This window comes from Mangifera indica, chromosome 18, assembly GCF_011075055.1.
Source record: "Mangifera indica cultivar Alphonso chromosome 18, CATAS_Mindica_2.1, whole genome shotgun sequence".
Lineage (NCBI taxonomy): Eukaryota > Viridiplantae > Streptophyta > Magnoliopsida > Sapindales > Anacardiaceae > Mangifera > Mangifera indica.
In genome coordinates, this window is record NC_058154.1 from 4,545,447 (window position 1) to 4,558,281 (window position 12,835).

General features: G+C 37.8%; 1 protein-coding gene across 1 annotated transcript; it reads right to left on the reverse strand.

Annotated features, from left to right (window-relative positions):
- Nucleotides 1-2,352: 2,352 nt before the first annotated feature.
- LOC123202276 lies at nt 2,353-2,881 on the reverse strand. The gene is made up of 2 exons (XM_044618103.1): nt 2,563-2,881; nt 2,353-2,381 (listed from the first exon to the last, which is right to left on the reverse strand). Exons 1-2 carry the CDS (start codon nt 2,879-2,881, stop codon nt 2,353-2,355), a joined length of 348 nt encoding a protein of 115 aa, XP_044474038.1.
- Between the last annotated feature and the right edge of the window lie 9,954 nt (nt 2,882-12,835).

Here is a 12,835-nt window from a genome sequence, read left to right on the forward strand (position 1 = left end):
CTTTCCACACCCTCTCCAAAGCTCTTTTGACCGTCAAGAATGGTGGTCTTTTGCCAAGGAAGAATCCTACAGCACATGTATTCCATCTCAATGCACCTTGTTCAGCAACTTCTTGAGGGGGGGCCACACAAATCCGCCCCTTAGAGTCTTTCCCTTTAGGTTCAAAAAATTCCAACTTCACATTGGACTTCTTAGGAGTGAAGAAAGAGTTCCATGAAGCCCTCTTCTCCATTCCTCCTTCCATCTCCACATGTTCCAGCCCACTTGAAGAAGAACCTGACGTTTTCCTTGAAGCAGCAACCATACTATTTTGGTGCATGGAGGGATCAGATATAAGAGAAGTAGTTTGCTTATTCAGCACAGAAGAAGAAGACATACAAGTGGTTTGGGCAACATCAAATCAAGAGGAGCCACAAAAGCACCAAAGTTCCATTCCTTGCCGATTTGCATCAAGTATCACCAAAATCACATATCATGATCCAAGCTTTAAGAGGTGTTCGAAGGCTTCCAGATCTGTTTTTTTTTTTTTTTTTGGTAATTAATTAATGATTTTTATACCAAAGACAAAATGTACATATTGGTTTATCTAGGACAATGTCCCTAGATTAAACCTAACACAAGCATACCTAGGACATGCCCCTAGGTTATGCCAACAATCATGCATGTAACACAAGAGTACAAACAAGAAGCAAATAGGCTCAAGCTAAGTACAACCGAAAACTCAAAGCTATGGATAAGGAGAGCAAACAACCAAAACTACAAGCCATACGAAATCACATAAGCATAAAACTAGCTATAAGAAAACAAGACATTACAATTCCAATATCCGAAAATCAGCAAGTTAACAAAATATGGATCTCGGCAAGTCCCATATCAATGCAATGGAGTCATTTACGGAAGATCTTTGAATGTTTGATAAGGACAATGTTCTAGCTTTCACACAATCCTTGATGGCGGCAATGATTCTTTCTTGCGGAGATTTGTTCCTACCAAAGTATACATTGTTACGTTCAACCCATATGTAGTATAAAGTGGCACCAAAGCAAAGCTTACAAATGATGTGTAGAAGTTTATCTCCCTTCCATTTGTCGGCATAGTAGAGAACAAGAGTGCCCCAAGGAAGGGGGGGAATATCAAACCAGCAAAGATTAGCAAAATGACTCCAAATGGCGGCAGAATAAGGGCATTTGAAAAAGAGATGATCCATGCTTTCCGGATCCCCATTGCATAGACCACACATATTGCTTGGAATGATGCCGAGGTCATAAAGCTTATCTTTGGTCTTCATACCACCCTTGATCCCCATCCATGCGATGAAAGAGTGCCTTGGGAAATGTCTTTTGAACCAAATGATACTATACCATGGCACTTTGGCTTTGGATCCTCTAATGCTATTCCAAGCCGATTTGATGGAGAATAAACCATTGGAGCTTGGTTTCCACCAAAGGATATCATCACCATGAGAAGGAGGAGGAATGATGGTATTTTTTAGTTCCAAAAGAGCTGTGGAATTTGTCAAAGGCCACTTCCATGCTTCTTCTTCAATCACCTCCTTTACTTTACAATACAACGGAAGTCTTGAATCATAAACCACTCTATGGCCATATTTGTCTATGAGAGGGCCTAGAGGGTGCCAATTGTCATACCAAAGGTGAGTATTCTGCCCATTACCTACAATTCTTTTGATTTTTCCCTTGATGCTTTCCCTTAGAGAAAGCAATTTCCTCCAAACCCAAGAACAATTGCTGCTTGAATTAATCCCCCAAAAGCTTTTATTTTTCAAGTGATTGTCATTGATCCAATCGGCCCATAAGGAAGTTCCAGCATTTTGAAGGAGCTTCCATATATGCTTCATCATGGCAGCCTTGTTCCAAGATTTGCTTTTCATAATGCCCAATCCTCCTTCCTCCTTTGGGAGACAAATGTCATCCCAAGCAACTTTTGCCTTCTTGCTACAGGATATGTCTCCACTCCAAAGGAAATTTCTAAGGTAGCTATCAATTACCTTATGCACCTTTGCAGGGAGGATAAATGTAGAAGACCAATATACTTGGATGCTAAAGAGGATAGCCTTGATAAGGATAAGTCTTCCAGCATAAGAAAGGAACTTGCTTTTCCAAGAAGAGATCCTTGCCACAATCTTATCAATAAGGGGTTTGCAATCATCAATCCTTAGTTTTGAAGAGATCATAGGGACACCAAGGTATTTAAAAGGGAGAGAGCCAAAATCAATGCCAAGGATTGATTTTAGGTGTTCCGCTTCAGCATTATTGACTCCCGAAAGGTAAATATTGCTCTTGGACAGATTTGATTTAAGCCCGGACCAAGAGTGGAAGCAATCTAATACCTCTTTTATAAGGGATATGGAATAGACATCCGCCCTACAAAAAATCATGAGATCATCCGCAAAACATAAGTGGGTGATATTATTCTTTTTGCACTTCCAATGATGGCTAAACTGAGCATTCTCCTTTAGGTCACTAAGCATGCAAGAGAGCACCTCCATAGCAATGACAAAAAGGTGAGGAGAGAGCGGATCCCCTTGCCTTAGCCCCCTAGTACTTTTGAAGAAGCCCACAAGTTCACCATTTAAGCCCACTGAAAACTTAGGACTAGTGATGCAACTCCTTATCCAAGTTATGAAAGTTTGCGGTATGTCAATGGTATTAAGAGCAGCAAGTAAGAAATCCCAATTCAAAGAGTCATAAGCTTTCATAATATCAATCTTTATGGCACATTTCTTTTCAAGAGTGTCCTTATGGTATCCCTGCATAAGCTCTTGGCATAGAAGGATGTTTTCACCAATGCTACGGCCTCCCACAAAGGCTCCTTGAGCTTTGTTTATGAACTGCGGAAGAAGGACCTTGAGGCGGTTTGCCATGATTTTAGTGATGCATTTGTACATTGTATTGCAGCAAGCAATAGGTCTGAAATCCTTGCAAAAAGTAGGGTTAGCAACTTTAGGAACAAGAGCAAGAATAGTGCAATTTACCTCTTTTAAAAGGTGGCCTGTTTTGAAGAAGTGTTTGATGGCCCTTATAATATCATCACCAATGATGTTCCATGCCGACTTGAAAAAACATGCACCATATCCATCCGGACCCGGAGCCTTGTTATTATCCATGGCAAAGATGGTTTCTTTGATTTCCTCCGCTGAAACTTCTTTGATAAGCATTCCTTTTTCCTCTTCACCAAGCCGGAATTTGACTACCTTTTTGAGCTGCTCAAGGTTCACATTTGAATGCTCCTTTACATTTAGGAAAGATTTGAAGTGATCTACAAATTCCGCCTTCACCTCCTCCATGCCATAAACAAAGGTGCCATTCTCCCTTTGGATCCCATAGATAGAGTTTCTATTTCTTCTGCCCTTAATGCTTTTGAAGAAATATTTAGTGTTTTGATCACCTTCCTTAAGCCAATGGACTCTTGATTTTTGTCTAGCCAAAGATTCCTCAGCTAAAGAGATGGATCTATAGGATTCTAGACTTATTTTTTCCTCCCTAGCAAGATCCTCATCCAAGGGGTTTATCCGGAGAAGCTCTTGGATATTTTCAAGTTGCTTTCTAGCTTCTAATACTCTTTCGGATATGTGACCAAAATGCTCCTTATTGAACTTCCTTAATTCAATTTTCAGTTTTTTAAGTTTGCTTGTCACATTGAACATGGGGCTGCCTTGTGCTTCTTGGTTCCAAACTTCAGCAACAACATTGAGAAAGTTTTCATGGTGAGTCCACATATTGTAGAATTTGAATGGAACTTTCCTACAATCCTCAATGGCACCAATTCTCACCAAACATGGAGAATGATCGGAAATGGAGGGGTTGAAGAATTGAGCCATGGCATTAGGGAATATATCTTTCCAAGAATCATTGATAAGAGCCCTATCAAATTTGCATGCAATCCTTCTCCCTCCTTCACTACAATTGCTCCAAGTTAGGAGATGACCCATGTACCTTAGATCATCCAATTCAGCATCTCTCATACAATTACTAAGGTCCTCACAGTAGGAATTTCCCCAAGCAGCCCCCCCAATCTTTTCTAGTGGGTGTTTGATGGTGTTGAAATCTCCCATTATGATCCAAGGTGAATTTTGCATCATATGGGCTAGATTTATGAGATTACGCCAAAGAACCTTCCTCTCCATAGGATTATTGCTGCCATAGACTATTGTCAAGCCAATGCTAGAATTCTCCTTTACAAGCTTTACATCACAATGCATATATTGGCTATCTTCCGCAATAACATTAAGTCTAATAGTAGCTTTATTCCAACCAATCAAAATTCTGCCTATAGAACCATTATTCACATTACTACAATGCTCCCAACCTTCCCAAATGCTAGAACACACTCTATTGATATTTGTACTTCGAACTTTTGTTTCAAGGATGGACATAACATCAATCTTATTTTGCAAAATGAATCTACTAACCTCCTTTTGCTTAATAGGAGCATTAAGGCCCCTAATATTCCAGCAGGCTATATTGGTCATTTGATGGAATTGATGGGGGAAGCACTTCGCTTTTGCTTCATTAATCTCCTCCGTTGAGTTTTGCTAAGAGTATCACCTTTCTCTCTTATGAAATCCACCTCATCAACCATAATTTTGCCTCCAAAGTGACTAATTGCTGGAGATTCACAATGTTCCAGGTCTGAATTATCCTCTTTAGAGAGAATTCCCCCCACCTTTTCCACCTTTGAAGGTTCGGCCACAATTGGTGTCATAGTGCTAGAAGAGGCACCACTAACAGATTCCACTCTATTTGAAGGGCCTAACTCCTCATATGTTTTATCTACCAATGTATTCTCCCCTTCGGTTTGAGTTTCATTAGTCACAATGTTTTCATTGCTTGCTAAGGCAGCAAACTTGTTTTTATTCATAATCCCCATACTATTGACAAGAGTTTCCTTCCCCTCCTTCACATTACTAGGGAACATTAAGTTTAGTCGCCCATTCCCCTTGCTGTTCCTAGCCGTATGCTGAATTTCAGAAGTAACCATCCCCACTTTTGTATCCGAAGCCTCCTCCATGTTATTCACCTTTTTTCCTTTAGTGTTAATTAGTCATCCAAAAAAAAAAAAAAGAACAAAAAAAAACGAAAAAAAAAAAAGAAAGGCAAAAAAAAAATTCAAAGGCCATAATTTAATTTTTTTTTGTTAGCTCTAATTGTCAAGGGACTTTAATTTGTAATTCTCTTTAGAAAGTGAGTAGTAAAGGTCAACTCAAATAAGAACTCTAAGGGGAAATTCTATGTGTGATTGTTTTGGTGAGCGTATTAGAGTGTAGCAAACACATTTGAGCAAAACACGTGAGGGAGTGTTAGAATAGGTGTTTTCTAACGTTTTTCTTGCAGGTTTACATCATGGACCCTAAGGAGAAAGTTACCATAGAAGCAATACAAGGAATGTTACAGAAGATGATGTTACAACAAGAGGACATGAGGAGTGAAAACCGCGATGTCCAAGAAAGGTTGGAAATGTTGGAACAAGGTACCCCTAGTCGTGGCAAGATAAGAGACACAAAACATAGCCTCTTTGATGATTTAGAAGGGGAGGTTGAAGAAGAAGGATCTACATGTTCGAACAAAGGCAAATCAAAAGATAGGAATTTAGGTTCAATCAAAATGAAGATTCCAGCTTTCCGTGGTAAAAGTGATCCAGAGGCATATTTAGAGTGGGAGAAGAAGGTAGAGCATGTATTTGAGTGCCATAACTACACCAAAGAGAAGAAGGTGAAATTGACAGCCGTTGAATTCACCGACTATGCTAGTGTATGGTGGGATCAATTTACCTCTACTAGGCGCAAAAGCGGAGAAGGTCTTGTTTCTTCATGGTTTAATTTATATATATATTCAGGTGTCTAACCTTTACAAGAGTATGGCCACCCCTTTTTTATAGGAAAGAAGTGGCGGCAATGGATCCAATATTTTCCCACAAAAGTCAACTAAAAATGGCTTGAATTAAACTAAGCCATTTATTCTAAACCAAGCCTATACATAGTAATTAACTAAAGACAAAAGTTAATTGTTTTTTTCCTTATTTTTAGGAATTATGTTTCCTAACTAAAACAACCAAATTCTAATTTAATTCCACTGTAACTAAAAACTGATTTTGGGCTTCTCAAAATGATGCTTGGATGTTTGGGCCTCTCAAAATGATGCTTGGATGTTTGGGCCATTGATAGACTTCTAAAGTCACACTTTTGGATTAATTGGAGCAAGCTATTCACTTGGACCTTGGGTGCATGTAATGAGACTATACCCAAAAGTGGTTTTGGGCCAAAAATGAAGAAGGATGACATCCTTGGGCTAGTGCATTGTTGGAAATTCATGCTCCTTAGCTTCTTGGGTGGTAAGTAAGCTTGGGTTAAGTTTGAAGGCCAAAAGTGAAGAGGTGGCCGAATATGCATTAGGTCATCTCCTTAGTGAGGTAAATTGCACTTTCCTTGCTCTTATTCCTAGGGTTACTAACCCTTCTCTTTGCAAGGATTATAGGCTTATAGCATGCTGCAATACAATTTACAAATACATCTCTAAAATTCTTGCCAACCACCTCAAAGTCATCCTTCCTAACTTCATTGGTAAAGCCCAAGGTGCCTTTGTGGGTGGACGGAACATTAGTGAAAACATTATGCTTTGTCAAGACCTTATGCATAACCATCACAAAATTAACAAAGATAAGAAGTGTGCTATGAAGATAGACCTTATGAAGGCCTATGACTTGGTGCATTGGGAGTTTATTCTTACAATCCTTAAAACTATTAGCATTCCGGACAAATTCATTAGCTGGATAAAAAGTTGTATTACTTCCCCTTCTTTCTCCTTGGGTATCAATGGTGAATTAGTAGGTTTCTTCAAGAGCTCTATGGTTTAAGACAAAGGGACCTAATTTCCCCTTATCTCTTTGTCATCGCGATGGAGGTTCTTTCTCAATTGCTTGGGGATCTCAAGAACAACCCTTCCTTTGGCCATCATTGGAAATATAAAAAGAATAATATAACTCACTTATGTTTTGTCGATGACCTTATCTTGTTTTGTAGGGCAGACAGTGATTCTATTTCCCTCATGAAAGACTCTTTTATCCTCTTCCATAGATGGTTCGAGCTTCAAACGAACCTTGCTAAAAGCAACATCTTCCTTTTCGGAGTATCTTAAGAGGAAAAGCTTAATCTCTCGGCAACTATCAATATGGAGGTGGGTGAATTTCCATTCAAATACTTGGGTGTACCAGTCACTTCCTCAAAACTCAAAGCTAGTGATTGCAAGCTTCTTATTTATAAGATTGTTGGGAGAATAACCTCTTGGTGTAGCAACTTCCTCTCCTATCTGAGTAGACTTATCCTTATAAAGGCTATCATCTTTAGCATCCAAGCGTATTGGTCTTCCATTTTTATTCTCCCATAAGGTGTCCATAAAGAGATTGATGGAATTCTAAGGGCTTTTCTTTGGAGTGGTGCCTCTATGGATGGTAAAAGAGCCAAAGTTGCTTGGGATGAGGTTTGTGTTCTAATAATGGAAGGTGGCTTAGGTATTATGAGGAGTAAATCATGGAATAAAGCTGCCATTATTAAGAACATGTGGACGATCATCCTTGACAAGAATAATTCACTTTGGGTGGAATGGGTTACAGCCAACAAGTTAAAAGGTAAATGTTTTAGGAAAATTAAACCTAACGGTGAGAGTTCTTGGGTTTGGAGGAAGATTTTAGGCCTAAGGGAGCTAATGACGCCTAAGTTCAAGAAGATCATTGGCAATGGAGAAAACACTTTTCTTTGGCATGATAATTGGCACCCTTGTGGACCGTTGTTTGACAAATATGGCTCCCAAGTTATCTATATGATTCAGATATCCCTAAGCATGTGTTTGTTAAGGAAGTAGTCAATGGTCATAGGTGGAGATGGCCAGTGGTCAATTCGAGTCACCTTTTAGAGATAAAGGAATCACTAATTTGCTGCCCAATTGGAGGAGAGGACTCCCTAATTTGGACCCCTAACTCCAATGGCATCTTTTTTATCAAATCGGCTTGGGATGTGGTTCGCCTTAGGAGAGAAAGGGTTTCTTATCACAACCTTATTTGGTTCAAAAGACATTTTTTGAGGCATTCATTCATTGCTTGGCTGGGTATTATAGGCAAACTTATGAAAAAAAGATAAATTAGTAAGAATAGGCCTTGTCTCTTACAATGTGTGCCCTTTATGCAATAAGGAATAGGAAAGCATAGATTATCTTTTCTTCAACTGCACTTTTTGCTCTCAAATCTGGAATGGGGTACTTAATCTTTGTCATCTAACTTTTAATCCTCAACCATGGGCTTTTTTTAGTTGAAGACTTGGCTAGACATTGGAACGAAGACAATTTCAAGAACATTGTGAGTAAACTATGTTTTGGAGCAACCATCTACTACATGAGTAAACTATGTTTTGCTTTGGATGAGCTAGACTATGAAAGGAGAGAATAACCATGCTTATAAAGGAATGTGTTAGAGAATGGACAACTTACTCGGATAACGTTAACAAGTTTAATGAAAATGAGTCCATCACCAACAATTGGGGCATCCCTTATTCAATCTTTGTTGAGGCATGTTGTTTTGAGTTTGGTGCCTTTGGGTGTTTGTGTTTCTCTTAGTTAGTTGATAACTTTCTTTTGGGATAGTTGCTTCTATATATAGGATATGGTCTTGTCTGATCGTTCTTTTGTACCTTGATTGGGTGTTTCTAGTGGTTTCTTTGAGTCTTTTGGCATAACCTAGGGACTTGTCCTAGGTATGCTTTGTTCTTGGCTTAATTTAGGGGTTTGTCCTAGATAAGGCCTTGTACATTCTCTTTCTCTTTGGTATAAAATTATTAATTACCAAAAAAAAAACTTACAATGATTTACAAGCCTTTATATAGGCTTCAAAAACTAATAAACAATAAGAAGCTAAGTCAGTTCAAGAATGATGTATATTCTGCCACTTCTTCACTTTCGACCTCTAAACCTACCCCAAGCCTACCTACCACCTAAGAAGCTAAGGAGCATGAATTTCTAGCAATGCACCAGCCCAAGGATGTCATCCTTCTTCATTTTTAGCCCAAAACCACTTTTGGGTATAGTCTCATTATATGCACCCAAGGTCCAAGTGAATAGTTTGCTCCAATTGATCTAAAAGTGCAACTCTAGAAGTCCACTGTCAGCCCAAACGTCCAAGACTCCTTTTTTAAGCCCAAAGAGCTCAAAATATGCCTTTAGTTGGTTTTGAACTAGAAGAGAAGATGGTTGCCTTAGTTAGGAAACAAGTTTCCTACATTTAAGGAAAAGTTGTACTATTTTATCTTGCATTCATTAATTTGGGAATAGGTTTAGTTTATAATGGATGGCTTAGCATACATTAGGGGTTTTAGTTGATTTTATATTAATTTTGTTGACCAAAGTGTATCATTGTCATCCATGTCTCCTATATAAAGGGGTGAGCTTCCATTTGTAATTTTTTTTGTTGACATTTGAATGAAACTTGAGTGAAAGCATTGAAGCTTTTTCCTTATTTTCCTTTATCCAATCATCTTGGTGGAAGATTGGTGGTGGAAGACCCGAAGGTTGTGGATCTCTTTCCCTTATGCCTTGGGTTTTCATTAGTGTGTTCCTTAGAATCCAAACTACATGCATGTGAAGGGTTTTCAATCCTATGGCAGTGCACTGCATCATAATTACCATTTTTGTCACTACATTCAACTTATAATTTGATTGCCTTATTCTATACCAATTGTGTACATCTATAGCTTGAAAAGAAAGTTCATTGTGTTGTGATTATGATTAAATGAATTCGATGATTTGGAGTTGATTTGGTTGGTTAAACTGTAAGAACAAAAAAACTACCCATGCCACATGAACAGTGAAAACAATTTTTGATTCTTTGGTTTCTTGTTGCATATTTGGATGAATATCCACCAAAGAAGGAGTAGAGGAATCAACCATGGGGGACAAAAGCCCTATCTAAAAGTAACATATCATATTCGGCCATCAAGGTAGCATTCAAGGGAAGACGTCCAAGCATGCCTTGGTTAGGCCTAGGATTATATTATTATTATTATTATTCTTTTGTAATGGGCTAAGACTTGTTTTATTAAAGCTCAAACATTTATTTAAGTTTTGTGTTATGTAATGGGCTACTTAAATTAGTTATTTTTTAAGTCCAAATATCATGTTAATTTTTCACTTAGGTTATTGGGCATTTAATTAGTTAATGAGCTTAGGTAAAGTTGGTAGTCCATTGGGTTAAAGTCAAGTTAGGCCTTTAGGGTTTGTAGACACAATTTAAAAAAAACAATTTTTTTGGAGGAATAAACAGTAACTGTAATGAATAGTTACCATGAGTTTCAACCTTGTTTCAAGATTTTAACTTCTTGATTCAAAACTACCAAGGAATTATCAAGGTTCATCCCTTTGTGGCATTCTAATCACTAATCTATACTAGGGTTCTTATGAATTTCATTAGTATCGAGTCAAGGTGGAACTTGTTTCAATCCTAGATAAAGATATTTTCTTGATTGAGTTTTGTGCATCATCATTAAAGTTTGTATCAACTCAGTGATGGAAGCCATGATGGTACAAAAATTAGGAACAAATCTTTTATAAAAGGAAGCCAAACTGTGAAAGATCCTTGCATCTATGATGGTCTTAGGCTCGAACCATGTTTTAATAGCTTCCACCTTGGATTGATCTACCACAATTCCATCTCTTGAAAAGATATAACCTAGGAAGATGACCCTGCCCACAAAGAACTCAAACTTCTCAAGCTTCTCGTAAAGTTTTTGCTTCCTCAACACATTAAACACAACTCTTAAATACTCATTATGCTCCTTTTAATCTTTGTTATACAAAAGAATGTCATCAAAGTAAACAACAATAAACTTGCTAATGAAATGTTTGAGTACCTTATTCATTAACCTCATGAAGGTGTTTGGGGCATTAAAGAGGCTGAAGGGCATCATCAACCATTCATACAAGCCTCTTTTGGTCTTGAAAGTCATCTTTCACTCATCTCTTTCCCTCATTCGGATCTAATGGTATTCACTTCTTAGGTAAATTTTCGAGAAGATGGAAGCACCATAGAGCTCATTAAGCATGTCATCCAATCGAGGAATGGGATACCTATACTTTATGGTGATGTTATTGATGACTCTACTATCCACACACATTCTATAGGTTTCATCTTTCTTAGGTACAAGCAAGGTTTGCACTAAGCATAGGCTCATACTCTCCCTCACAAAACCCCTTGCAATCAACTTGTTAACTTGTCTTTGATACTCCTTAGTTTCCATGGGGTTGCATGGTGCATATTCATCAAAACATGCAACAACATCCAAATGATAAAATTTGTTTTCACTATTTATTTATTAAGGGCAGTTTTTCAATTCATTTAATTTGGCAACCAAGACGAATTCCAATTGAAACCAAACTTATATCAATGCATTTACAATACAATGAGCTATCTTTTGATCTATGGCAACACAAAAAAAACACAAGATAAGGCAATCAAAATGAGGATGGTTCTCCCTATGCGACCTCCACTCAAGAATAAATTATCCCTCTTAATTTCTATTCCCTCTGGTGTTTGATGGATTTGATTAGGGTTAAGGGGTGCAAGGGTAAATGATCTTCTCCTTAAACCTAAAGGAATAAGTGTTCTTTCTCCCATCATGCTTCACACTCTTATCAAATTGCCAAGGTATTATATCACACAACAACACATGGCATGCATCCATAGGTATTATATCACACAACACTTCATCAACATACGTTTGCCAAAGGAAAAAGATAGAAACACTTGCCTCGTTACTTGAAGACTACTTCCATTACTAAGCCATTGCAACTTGTAAGGTTGTGGGTGTGGTGAGGAAGTTAGTTTGAGCTTTTCCATAAGTGTAGTGGAAGCCACATTAGCACAACTTCCATTTCCACTATGATAGAACACACCTTGTCATTGATGGTACACCTTGTTTGGAAGATATTAAGCCTTTGATCATAATGGGGACTGTTTTGGACATGCAAAGCCCTAATATGTTATCCACTTCTTCATTCATGGACAAACCATCATCCCCATCATCTTCATCATTTTTAATAGAGGACTAAGGAAAGAGGGTGGTAGGGTAGAAAACATTCAAAACACAAAAGAAATTATTCAAAGAAAGGTATAACTTTCCTTATGTTTTATATTTTTCTAGTCTAGTTAGGAGAAATAAGCCTATATAAAGACATGAATTTTTCATTCAAAGCATTCAATTCAAGTTATTAATAAAACTTCTTATTTGAGTTTTCTTAAGAATTCTTTTGCAAAGCTTGCAAGAATTCTTGATATTCCTTTGCATCTGTTGAACGATATCAACCCTGAGCATCCTTATGAATGATATCATAACCCTATCAGCGCTTGTACTATGTCAATTTTCCATGTCAACCCTAAGCATCCTTATGAATGATATCACAACCCCATCAACACTTGTACTATGTCAATTTTCCATGTCTTGGTAGGCTTCTTCAATAGCTTGTATCTTCTTAAGTGTCATTAGTTTTGGGTTAAGGCAATTGGCTTGGGAATGCCCATAGTCATGGCACTTGAAGCATTTTTGTCATTTTGGTTGGATCTTGTGGAGTTGGACTTCTGGTGCATTTTCATCCAAACATGCAACAAGAATCCAAAAATCAAAAAATGTTATCACTGTTCATGTGGTATGAGCAGTTTTTTTGTTCTTGCATTTTAACCAACCAAATCAACTCCAAATTCAACCAAATTCATTTCATCATAATCACAACACAAAGAACTTTCTTTCAAGCTATGGACGTACACAATTGGTGTAGAGTAAGGC

Bases quoted from the DNA above. Each gene is read 5' to 3' on its own strand.
- LOC123202276 (XM_044618103.1), bottom strand. From the start codon at position 2,881: ATGGCAAACCGCCTCAAGGTCCTTCTTCCGCAGTTCATAAACAAAGCT. The intron at 2,382-2,562 runs GTACTAGGGGGC...GATTTTTTGTAG, and splicing joins ACTTGTGGGCTTCTTCAAAA to GGCGGATGTCTATTCCATAT.